Here is a 12837-nt window from a genome sequence, read left to right as displayed (position 1 = left end):
CACTGGATTTTAAGGCTGGAATAGATCTTCAAGCAGCAAACTGCCTGCAATTGCTACTGAGTCACTCCCTCCTCTCTTCCCTAGAGACAAATAATTGTTAATACTTGACACAGGTAAGCCTACATTTCCCATCTGAACTGCTGGTCCCTGGTTTCTAATGGATTGACTCCAAAACTGTAAGTCAGAGCCATCTCTCAGGCATTTTGGTATGTATAAAAAAATACCAAAAATTCTTCTATCCAGGCAAAGATTATAAAGCAAAGCAGCTAATAACCACAGGCTCCCCTGTAAACACTCAGAACATGCCAGCTGCAGAATGCTTGGAAATCTGCAAAAAGCAATGGACAAACCAAGCTGTAATTATCCTATCATGAGATTTTGGCCTGTAAGTGAAAAAGTAGAAGTGGCAGAAATTAGAGTGATGGAAGCATGTGGATTCTGATGCCTGCTCTGTTTCCATGAGGTAAGTACAAAATGAAATCACCTTGAGAGGCTACCAGCCTTCCCTCTGCAGCACCCTTGCTACAGCGGATGTTAATCCAGGCAGGAACAAACCCCTGTCTCATGCACCACACTGCAGAGCTTGAGTTTCCCTTGGAGCCCAAGCTCTCTCTGTTGGGAAGCCAGCCACAAAGAAATCCCTCATAGCAGCATGTGCTCAGGACCAACTCTCAAACACTAAAAAATAATAACAATTAAAAGCAATTCAGCAATGGCAAAGAGATAATTGTTAGGGAGGGCCCTATTTTTACCTTTATCATGAGTTTTCCTACCAAGTGTCTGAGCTGGCTGCCACATGCCAGTGTCCCAACTTCAGACACAGCTGTAGTGAAATAGAAACACACAGCAAAGGGAGAAGTGCTTGAGGCTGATCAGGCTCCTGTTCTCACTCTAAAGCATTCACCAGCATGCTGTTCAACATTTTAAAGGCACGAGGGAAGGACTCTAAGATAACTTAGGAAAGCTATCAAGATCACATAAGGGAAGGTGAAGAGCTGTAAGTGTACTGAACCCCTCTCCTTTATATTAAATAAACCAGGCTGCATCCAGACTCCCAGAATGAGCTCTTAGGTGAAAAAAGTACCTTGTAGGATCTGTATGCAGCAAGAAGTCTCTGCTTGTGTCCTGTACAGGGTTCTTAGACACCATGGCCTTCTGTGCTTAAGTTGGTACACTAATCAAAAAAACTCTTTTCACCCATTAACACTAAGAAAACATAAAGCAAGATTTTCCTGCTACCAGGAGTGTACCTGCAGTGTCATCTGGAGCAGTAAAACCTATTTTAGTCACCTGAATCACCCCACTGGGCACTCAGTGGAGAGATGCAGAGGAAAGCACTTTTCTAAGAGTTCCCCTTTGCTCCTGAAGGAAAAATCTAAGATTTATTTGACACTTGATAGCTCTTCAGCTAATGTATCTGCCTTTGGTAATGCTAAGGTTTGGTATATTCAAAGCTACTCTAGGCAGTTTTCAAATTTTTAAGGCATGCTGAAATCGGTCCCAGGGTTATACTAATGGAACGGGACCTGAATTACTTCCTGAGAAACCAAAAGCTGGTTTATTTTGAGAAAGTGAGAAGAGAGTCAAGTTGAGAGATTCTAAGTCCAGTATTTGCACAGCACTGGCAGAAGAAAGGATTTGTTTGCTGTTTTCTGTCACACTAATGTTGTATTCTGCCTGTTTCAGAGAATAGCACTCGTGCTAAGAACACACAAATTAGCATCCTCAACAAACTCTCGAGAAGTTAACAAGGAGAAAACAAATCCCATTTTACTAACAGGTGCTTTTCAGTGATACTCTACTTCTTTGCAGAAATAATTAAAAATGCTTTTGCTTAATCCCTAGAAGGCAGACCTTAACTGTGTAATCTAAAGAAACAATCAAAGCAAAATTAAACAAAATTAGCTGTACATGCCTGGAGCAGGGTGCACTCAAGATTTAGATGACCTAAATCACAGATGGATTAGTTTTTCCTCTAGTTGTGAGAATGATTTAAACTTTTACTGACCTTTCGTGGTTAATTCAGACATTTCTCTCAAGTTTTCACTGCAGTCTACTTAGTCAGTGAGCATAACAACCCCTCCTTCTGAAGAAAACAAAACTTCTACCCTAAGAAAACTGTGGCATAATAACCATGGATATACTGTGGTGTATGAAACTGGGATGGGGGTATATTTTTTTACCAGTGACACATCATTCTTCATTGTATCCTCCCTTCAAACTTGCCACGCCACTTATTAACCAAAGGCTTTATCCAGGATTACTCCTTTTGGTTTTGCTTTAGGTTGTAACAATGCCAGATGTCTGTGGGGGTGTTGGCAAAGGGTGATATTTGCCTTCAAACTATTAAAATGAAAACAATCACTTGCAGTTAGATACTTGCCATTGCTCAAGCTCCTTTGCCTGCCTGTGCTACTGACCCAGAAAAAAGCTGCCACACATTATTTTTTTATTGCTCACATTACTTTTATGAAAAATAATGAAAATCTTTAAGACAGAAAAAACCCCTCCTCTATCTTCACATTGTTCACTCTCTCCAACCACAGCCACGCCGCTCCTCTGGTGGAGGAGGATCCCTCTCTGAATGTTTATCAGAGTCCTTTCTGCAATGCCTTTGAGATTTCAAAGGGAAAACATTAAGTTGCTTCTTGGCAAACAAGCACAAACCTTTGGAAAGCTCCTGCAGTACAAACAAACACTCATCATCGACATGTTTGGGGCAGACAAGTTGCTCTGCACGTTCCGACAACGCTAAAAGCAAAGCTGTAAAGAAAGCTTAGACTTTATGCTTCAAATTACTGTCACAGCACCAAGGATGCTTGTTTCAAATTTAGCCTGCACTTCATATTATAACGTACAAAATCCTTTCTTAACAGAGACCTTAAAATGAGCACGATCAGAGAGATGGAGAGGAGTTTCAAGGTGTAGCTGAGTGAGCATCAGAGGAACGGCTGTGTTCTGCAAGCAGCGGGCTTGGAGTCTCCCAAGTGACTCCCTTCAAACCTGACCTTTGGCTGGCCAAGCAGCAGCTCCTTTGGAGAGCCAGCCACAAGGCTGCTGCTCCCAACCACAAGGCTGCTGCTCCCAACCGCTCCCTCTCCCTACTTACAGCTCGGTGGTGTTGGCAGGGATGTCCCGGGGAACCTGGACCACCTGGCTCTCCTGGCAGATGAAGACCCTGCCCAGGCAGCAGCAGGAGTGGTGCTGGCATCCCAGGCAGCCTGCCAGGAGCAGCAGCAGCAGCAGGCAGGAGAGGGCTGGACACATCTCTGCCTTCACATCTGTGCCCGTCCCTTTATTGGGAAGGGAAGGACGTAGAGACCTCCCAGGCCAGCTCCCTGGGTGGAAGATCCGCCCCAAAAGCTGGGACAAACCATGTGGCTCTTAGGGGATGACTTCTCAGCAAGTTTCACTTTGTGACCCCACATTCCTTATGGCGCTGGAGTGGGGACAGAGATGGGAAATGCTGATTTTTCATGGCGTGAGTATTTTGTATTTCAAGTGGTGTTGAAATCAGGGGGCCCAGCTGTACTAACCAGGGCTCTTTTAACATGCTGGGGAAAGGTTCTTCCTTCTCAGCTACACTATTTTTCATGTCTTCCTTCGTGAGACCAAGGGACAACAAAGCATTTTTACTTTCTACAGCCCAGACCCTTTTTGTCCCTGAAGGAGAAGCACTCTATTTATAGCACTATTTATGCTCCCATAGATCCAAGGACCCCTGCTTTTGTATTTCTCCTAGGCAAAAGTAAGGTGGTAGTATTTTATATAGTCTACTTCATGGGGTAAGAGCTCTACAGACCTGGAGCCAGAGCTAAATAATGCCTTATTTCTCACAGCTGTGATTATTTTTCATGCAGTTGCTGATTCATCTCCTTTTTCCCTTTGGCACCTTTATTGGAATCCAAACAGAAGAAAACTCCACAATCCAAATTGTCCCTGTGGACTGGTAAACTAATTTCATCATCTAGAACAGAAATCCTAGAAATATTGCCAGATGACTATCTGTGGCACAACAGGAGGAAAACAGCCTCAAGAATATCATCAGAAGGCTTGGATGTTGAATCTTGTCTTTGAGTCCATATTTATTTTTTTTTACTTTTTTTGACTGCGCTAAATTATCTCACTACAAATATTAATCCTTGAGGAAGGGGCCCTGTGAACTCTTTGCTGTCACTGAGTCAAGCTGCACCAGGCCATTGCCTGGAACCAGAACTTCTCTACAAGACACCTGAAATGAGCATTTTGACATAAAGGGTTATTTTTTGTGGTGATTTTGTTTTTGTTTGCTTTTTTTGAGTGTTTTGTTTGTTTGTTTTTCTTTTAAACTATAAATAGCTGTTTCAGACACACAGAGCTTATAAATCATGTGCATTTTAAATAAGTGAGGGAGCTATGGGTGATTCTGTTGAACCTGACTCACCTTTAATCCTTCCCATTGCTTGGAAGGATTTCTTAATCTTGTTAAAAGCTGCTGTTAGCTTGTTTGTCATAGTTTTTTAAATGGCTGTTTTTTTTTTCTTTTCTTTCATAATAAAAAAGCATTAACAAACATAATGAGACAAAAGACAGCCTGTTTTCTCTGAACTGTGTGACCAAAAGTTTCCATCATTCTCATTTTTAAAACAAGCTTCATAATATAGATGTTTCTTAAGGGAACTAATTAATATTTTTTAAAATAATTACAATAATTCTTAAACTTAAGACTTACCCCAGTTGCACCAAATATTTGTTATTTTCCCCCCAGTCATTTAAGCCTACTCAAGACGAGAATTTAGATTCACATAGAAAAAAAAGTAAAAAAAAATCATGACAATCATTTTCTAACAATGGTAGGCTTAAAGCAAGTTGCAAGAGTATTCTTTTAGTTGTATGTGTAAAACAGAGTCCATTTTTCTAAGTTTCATGAGAAAGACTGTGACTGCCAGGAAAAAAAGAATTTCTAAAACCTTACTGACCGACTTTTTCCTTATCTCTCTGTCTTCCCTTTCCTTTGAAAGATCTTAAACCTACAAGGTCTTCTGAAATAAGTAAAACCTTCAGTCACCTTCATCCTCAATGGGATGAAAACTGCAGAATTGCACCCTATGATCAAACAAATTCCTATTTAAATTTCTGCTGTGGCCCACTGAAAGTTGGAATAATGACACACTTCAGGATTTAAACAAATGCCAGGAAGACAAATCATTTGAGGCTTTTGAGGTTTTGTCTTTTCAATACAAAGTCCTTAACTCCTGCGGTCATAGACTAAAAGCAGGCTGAAAAAATCCCCAAAATACGAAATGTGAAGTTTCAGGCATATAAAAGGTACAAGAGTATTTGGATAAAAAGGAATTTAAGCTGTATCTCTTCATACTGAAATACATCAGTATAAATGGTCATGGTATACTGATGAAATGGATAGTAATATTTATGACATGGTTGAAAAAGTGGTAACATTCTCTGAATGTCAAAACAATTTTCACTGATATGAAGACATCATAATTTGCTTAACTTTGGGATTCATATATCAAACCATGAAAGTTGTTTCAAATGATAGCAATAATTCTTCTATATGCAAAAGTCAGGAGATCAAAAAATATCACAATGATTACAAGGGATTTTTCCAATTAATTAGTGGAAACCAAAACTATAATAAGTATGTTTGATTTTAACACAGCTAGTAAAATAGAGATATTTTAAAACATCAGGTCAGGCTCAGTAGAAAATCATGAACATAATGAACAAATATTGGAGGGAGGTTGTCTCTTTTCCATTTTTATCTGGTGAGACCATTTTATCAGTACAGTACACACTGCTCCACTTTCACTTATATCAGTTAAGAACGAGATGACAATTATTAAATAATATAAACCCCTTATCCAGACTGCAAGCTTCTCTTGTAATACTGCAGAGATAAGATTTTGATGGAAATATGCAAGTATCATTACGTTCAATAAAATCAGGCTAGTATGCTAAACAGAACTGACATTTCATTCATATTGGAACAAGCACTAAATCAGGACCATACCAAAACTCCCTGAGGATACATGAACACTCAGAAGGATCTCTGAGTTGTTTTAAAGATACCATCCAAACTCTTAAAGAATAGATTCTGGTGTCTCTTAATGTTTTGAGCTGGGAAACTCTGTCCTATTTATGCACATGAATGTCAAATGACACACACTCCCCTGCACTGATGAACCAGCTGGTGAACCTCTCACTCCCAGGTCAGGAGCACAGTTATCTCCTCTTGGGAAGAAAATTCTTATAAAGGAGGGGGAAAAAACACTTCCTGGTATCTTTCTGTGGAATTTGCACTCCCAAGTCGTTCCTGAGTGCCAGGTTGGAGCTATGGCCATGCCTGAAAACCCACAGGACCTGTTGCAGGGGACCACCATCAGAGCATCAGTGCTAGGAGCAAGCATGCACTGTCATTGAGATTCATGCTGTTGAATGTGTAAATGCAGAGATGATGGTGCTTTCAGATATTTATGAGAGCCTTATCTTTGCATCCATTTGCAGAAGAACTATGCTCCAGCTGGCAAATTGGTCTTGAGAGTGTAAACTGTTTTCCTGAGTAAGAAAACAGAAATTTCCCCAAATTGAAGCACTGTAGCAACAGAGATGCAATTAAGTGAATTATGACAGATATTCAATGAAGATGTTACAGATTATGAAATTAGATGATGTCTGAGACAAGCAGTTAATTCAAGGTTATGTACTCAACAGGGGATCTTGTTTTAAGATGGTAGTTAGGGAGCTTGATTGATAGGACTCACCTCTAGAATCAGCACTGGCCTCTAAAATTAGCTCTGGTTGAATTTTGCAAACACTGAGCCAGAGGAACCAAGGGGATCTGCAGACTCCATCCTCTGACCAAGCAGCAGTGCCTGTCCTGGGCCATGCTGTCACCTGGATGGAAGAGGTTACAGTGGGAAATAAAATGAGCCACCCCACCTCTCTCCCTCTCTTGCCCTCAATAAACTTGCTTCAAAGACAGCTCTGAGCCCTTTCACTGCAGTGTGCAGTGTACAGTGGCCAGATCAGCACCTAAATCCAGCTGTTGGATGTGTGGGAGCAGCTCCTTTCCTTAAGGCAGGAAGGTCACCAGGTGCTGGAGTGCATCAACTTACAGGCAAGCAAGTTCACAGCAGCATCTGCTTGTGTTTCTCTCCTCTGAAACACAGCATGGCAGCTAATTAAGTAAATACTGTTTCTACTGATGTTTCCCAGCCTCAGAACTCTGTTTAATTACTGAATGCCTCTTTATCAGTGGCTTTGCTTAACAATAAGCATTCTCTAAAAATGTGTAGGCAAATCAATCACCTGCATGAACAGATGACATAAAAAACACATCCAAACGAGGTTTATCCTTTCAGAGTGGATATTTCTTTCCCTTTTGAGGGTTTCCAGCACAGAGCTTCTCCCTGTGGCTTTACAAGCTGCAATAGCCTCTATTGTCCTGACTGCCATGCTATGAGAAGAAAAAGGTGTTTTCTATCCAGAAAAGCTGGCAATGTGAGCTGGAGCAGATCCTAAAAGGAAATTAGAGGAAATTACTAAAAAGGTCTTTGACACATCACTGATTTACCTTTTGTGAATGACCAACATGGGTCTTAAAACAGGAGATCATTTAGGCAAAGAGATCATTGACCTGATAAAAATATAATGTTTTAGGTGCTTTCCAGAAATAGCTGTTCTGAACAGAATATTTTTAGCTTCACCTTTTTCTGCAAATGGGGATTATTTTAAAACACGTTTGAATGGACAGACTTTATGTGTGCCCTCGGTGCCGAGAACATAAAACGATCGAGTAGCCTAATAAAAGCAGTATTACTGCTCTCTCAGTTCCTTTAGCCATCTGCTCGCATGAAACCTCAACTCCAAAGCGGAGTGGGGCTGAGACGGTAAATCAGCCACCAGAGGGAGTGCATTGACTCGGGAATAGAACACACACGTGTGAGGCAAAGGATCAGAAATTGCACGGAATTATGCTCCTGACGGTTTCCTGCGGCCGTCTGACTCTTGACCTCACAACTTGGCTGTGATGAGTCGCTCCCTTGCTAAACTGCACCCCTGCAGAAGCCAGAGCTGCACATCGCATGGAGCTGTGTCCGATGCAGCAGCAAGCAGCTGCACTGTGCTCTTACCTTCCTCCTGCTTGAAGATGAATTAGGATCTTGTGTAAACAGTCCTACCTAGCTATTCAGCTCAGGAAGGACATTGCCCAGCATGGAGGGTCTCAGAAACTTCTAATTTTTCTGCTGACACTTCTCAGTGAGCTTGTGCTATGGGCTAGGGGAGCTTTGACTTTATTTCCCTCTGCCCCAATACTTTTATGGCTTTGATGGCTAACAAGCTCCCACTCAGCCCTTTATCTGTGTGATTTTTCTGAGGCAATCTGAGGATATAAGCACCTCATGTGTTTTCATAGCACAGGAGACATATGCAAGAGGCAAGAGTGAAGTTAGAGACTAATCTTTGTCACTCCATCTAGTGCTGCTCCTCGGGTTCAGGTCTGTTCATCCCCAGCCGATAATAAAAGACGCAGCCCATCTGCTGGGTTTCTCTCACATTTCTGCAGAAGCACAGTTATAGAAGTACTTTTTCTTTGCACTGTCCATGAGTGGGTTTGACTAGACCAAAATAATGCACAAGAGACACCAAAGCCTGCCTAGAATCACACTTTGCACCGTATTTTCTCCTCTGATGCCTTCCCCAGCCAGAAAAAGGTACCTGAAGGTCAGGGATGTGAGGAAAGAGAAACCTTGCCTGACTGTGGAGTCAAGGAGCCTGCCCACGGGCATCAATAACCATGCACTGCTCACGTCAGCACCAGGGGAAACCCATGGAATCCAACAGGGACAGACAAATGTGACCGTGTTCACAGGGGTGTCAGGTTGAGGGAAGAGATGAGGATCTGACTCCATGTTTCAGAAGGCTTGATTTATTATTTTATGATATATATTGCATTAAAACTACACTAAAAGAATAGAAGAAAGGATTTCATCAGAAGGCTAGTTAAGAATAGAATAGGAAGAAATGATAACAAAGATTTGTGGCTCGGACAGAGAGTCTGAGCCAGCTGCGCTGTGATTGGCCATTAATTACAAACATCCAAGATGGGCCCATCACAGACCCACCTGTTGCATTCCACAGCAGCAGATAATCAATGTTTACATTTTGTTCCTGAGGCATCTCAGCTTCTCAGGAGGAAACAATCCTAAGGAAAGGATTTTTCCTGAAAAGATGTCTGCGACAGACAAACACAAAGCCCCAAAGGTGTGGAGGACAAACTCCCTGCAGCGATGCAGGCTGGGCACTGCCTGTTCAGGGAGAAGATCTGCTGGTAAATTGAGAGATGTGGTTATTCCCCTTTACTCAGGACTTTTGGACCACATGGACAGCACTGCATCCATTCTGGGATCCCCAGACATCATTTAACTGAGGGAGGGCAGGGAAGAACTAAGACAGTCAGGGCAGGAGCACTTGCTCTGTGAGCTGAAGCTGTGAGAACAGGGTTTGTTCAGCCCAGGGAAGGAGTGGCCAGTGGGCACCTAAAAGTAGCCCCAAGTGCCTATGAAGGCATGGCCTGTGGACACATAAAAACAGTCCCCAGTGCCTGCAGGATGGTGACCAACAAGTGGACCCAGGCTCATTGCAGAAGTGAAGGGTGGGAGAGCAAAAAGTAACCCACTTGGGTTGAAATAAGTGGCATTCAGAGTGGATACAAGGAGATAATTTTCACCTTGAGGACACTGAAGCAGGGGCACAAGCTACTAGAGAGGTCATATTCTCTTCTTCCACAGAAGCATAAAAAACCAGACTGAATAAGTCCCTGAGCAGCCCAGTTTGACCTCGCATTGAGCAACACGTGGGACCTCCCCACGTCCCTCTTTCACCTGAATCCTTTTGTGATTCTACTTATGGCTCAGGGAGGAAAAAAAATCTCCCTAGGATATTTAAAATAGAGACTGACTCTTCATGTTTTTCCTCAAATCTACACTGCCACTTGCTTCTGAGCATGGTTACAATATACTACTGAGCTATAAGTCTTTAATCCCTAAAGAAGGGAGAGCTGTTTGTCAGCATGAACAAAATAGGCTGGCAATGCTTTCTGTCCAGCATTTCAAAGTTCACAAACCTGCCATTCAGGACAGTTTAGTGACAAACCTGAAGTTCTTACTCATTAGAATTCAAGAGGCTATTAATTCTTTCAAGTATGACATAAAATGAATTAAAGAAACTTTAATGATGCCTCCACCACATGCCATAATTATCATCTCATATTAAAGAAAGAGAGCTGCCTGGCAGAGCATACATGAAAAGTTTGAAAGATTGAAGTATAGAGATATCTGTAGAGAGAAAATTTGTTTAATTCCTCTCATACTTAAAATTGGCCCATAGACAGTGCTAACAGCCTGTTGTTTGGCCATTTGAAAACCAAATTTCCCTAAATTCACTCAGGTTGTGTGACCATCTCCAGCATTAAAATATATTAAAGAGATCTGAAATGGAAATATCTTTACAATATACCTATCTTCTACTTTTTTATGACCTCATACAGCCTAAGAGAAACCATCTCTGCATGAGAAAAGGAAGAACTCAGCTGTGATTGATACATGAAAGACACTAAATATCCTTCCGGGAAATTAATTTCATTCTGACACTTAATAAAAAAAAAAAGAGAGAGGCAAGAGTGAAAAATTAACATTTTTTAAGGCCTCTAAAGAAGATGCAGATGACTAACTAATCCCTATGGCAGATTGAAGAAGAAGGAGAAAAGAAAAAAGAAGCATTGTGCAATTAGAGTAGATTATTAATATTGATAGAAGGAGGTTAAAAAAGTGGCTCAATTACTTTGCAGGAATAGTGTTTTGTGTACTTTTACCTTCCTGACAGGTAGGCTAAATAAGCTGCCTGAGGTGACAATTAGGAGCCAAAGAGTCACTGAATCTTCTTTTAGCACTGTACAGTGAGAATGAATATTGCACATTTGTTTTAAAGCATCCTTGAAGGTCATCCAAGGCTTTTCCTACTTTTGCTGGAGCTTTTACAACAAAGAAGGAAAAAAAAAATTACTTCATTCAGTGGCTGATGTGGAACAAAATTAAAACCTAAATATTCCACTCTCTGGCAGCCATTTTCCTCTTCCACTTTTCCCTGAGCTTCCTGCTGGGGCTCCTCAGCTGCTGCTGAGCAGTTGTTTTCCACAAAAAAGATCCACTGGAATTAATAGGATTACTTATGGAACAAGTTTCTGCCAAACATGGCTAAAAAATGCAGGATCTTCCCTTTAGCATATAAAATAATGAAAAATGACACATTCACTTAAAAGCAAGCAAATGAGCATTGAAAGGAAAGATGGGCATGTCTAAGTCTTTACACAGCTGTAGCTCTGGAAAAAATGAAAAAGAACAGCTCCAAGTTGCTTCAGAAAGCTCAAATTAGTGCTGTAAGACTGCCCAGTGATATATTCATCCTTGGAATAGTTGTCCTTTGACACTTTTTCTGTCAGGAAGCAGGTTATTACATGGAAGGTGACAAAGAGGAGCCTGTGATCCTTGATCTGCTGCAATTGCTCTCGATGCAGAGGGAGCAGGTAAGGCCCAGCTCTCTGCAAGAGGAGAAGAATAAGGTCCTGACATTGCTCTTAAGGCACAGAATGGAGTGGCAGGTAGGCTAATGAGATTCTGCAGGTGATGAAAAAGAAGCTTGTCTGTATCTCTGAGGTGCTTTATAGCCCTCATTACCATGTTATCAAAGTGCTCCCAGCTCTAATGCCCATTTCTGTCCCCATTTCTGTAGCAAAGAAAGACCTCCAGCATCATTTTACAGATGATGTCAGGGAAACTAATGGCACATCTACTGCCTGGTGGTGGGGAGATCTCCTGGGGTGCAGCCAGAGACCCCAGGGAGGTGCAGATTCGTGCACAACAAGTATAACCCCACAGAGAGGTGCCCAAGCTGGGAAGCTGGGCTTTGGGCTCCTGAGCTGCAAACACACACATGGAACTTCTGACCTCCCCCTGGCCCACCTGCAGTCACTTTTGGCATCTGCACTCTGCTCCTCTGCACACCCAGCTGTGACCTGGCAATGCAGAAGCATCCCTGATGCCTGCAGGGGTTCACTGGCATCCACCCTGGGAAGATGAGGAAGGACAGAGAAGCACTGGGGTTCCTCCTCACATCCCAGCCATGATCTCAAATTTCCCTAGTCTCTGAAACCCCATCCCACCTGACATTTCCACAGGATTTACTTGCTCTTCAAAGGATCCAGACAAACTTTACAAGCCGCACTTGAAGTCCTAACAGATGTAGAGCTACCCAAATTGAAATCTGGCCAGTGTAGAAGACTCTGACCTGTGTAGGAAAAGCAAGTGCTAACAGATTTGTGTTAGCCTGCCCACCCTGACAGATTGCATGTCTTTCACTCAGAAGGGCTCCTGTGGCTGCTACCACCCTTGTGACAATGCTGGGATGTCATTCACTGATGGGTTAGAAAAGAAAAGTTTAAGATATTTAAAAGACATTTAAATCTCTTGAATTCTGTAAGCTAAAAGCAGAAAAAAAGGACATACTCCACCACATATTTCATTTTTCTTACCTCAATATATTTATTTTTTCTTTTTTCACTTGTGAAAAAAGAAAAAATTATTATTTTTTTCTTTTTTCACTCATGTGACATGGTTTAGCATGCTATAATTTATTCAACAATTGACACATCCTGTTTTATGAGATGAAAAAACAAATACTTTTGGGACTAAGCTGACCACAGTTTAGGCATAACAACCTGAAACCAAACTGCAAGACTGTTTTACTTTTCATGGCCACCTTCCTTTGGTGTTTTTAAGA

At 41.7% G+C, this 12837-nt stretch overlaps 1 protein-coding gene across 1 annotated transcript in view; it reads right to left on the bottom strand.

Moving 5' to 3' along the window:
* The window catches only part of FSHR (follicle stimulating hormone receptor), an 80322-nt gene extending 77040 nt beyond the window's left edge, over nt 1-3282 (bottom strand). The window contains exon 1 of the mRNA XM_036380588.2: nt 3110-3282. Coding sequence (XP_036236481.1) covers nt 3110-3267 — 158 coding nt within the window. The 5' untranslated portion in view covers nt 3268-3282. The remainder of the gene's footprint in view (nt 1-3109) is intronic.
* Between the last annotated feature and the right edge of the window lie 9555 nt (nt 3283-12837).

Source organism: Molothrus ater, chromosome 3 (assembly GCF_012460135.2).
Source record: "Molothrus ater isolate BHLD 08-10-18 breed brown headed cowbird chromosome 3, BPBGC_Mater_1.1, whole genome shotgun sequence".
Lineage (NCBI taxonomy): Eukaryota > Metazoa > Chordata > Aves > Passeriformes > Icteridae > Molothrus > Molothrus ater.
This window is presented reverse-complemented; position numbering and strand designations above follow the sequence as displayed.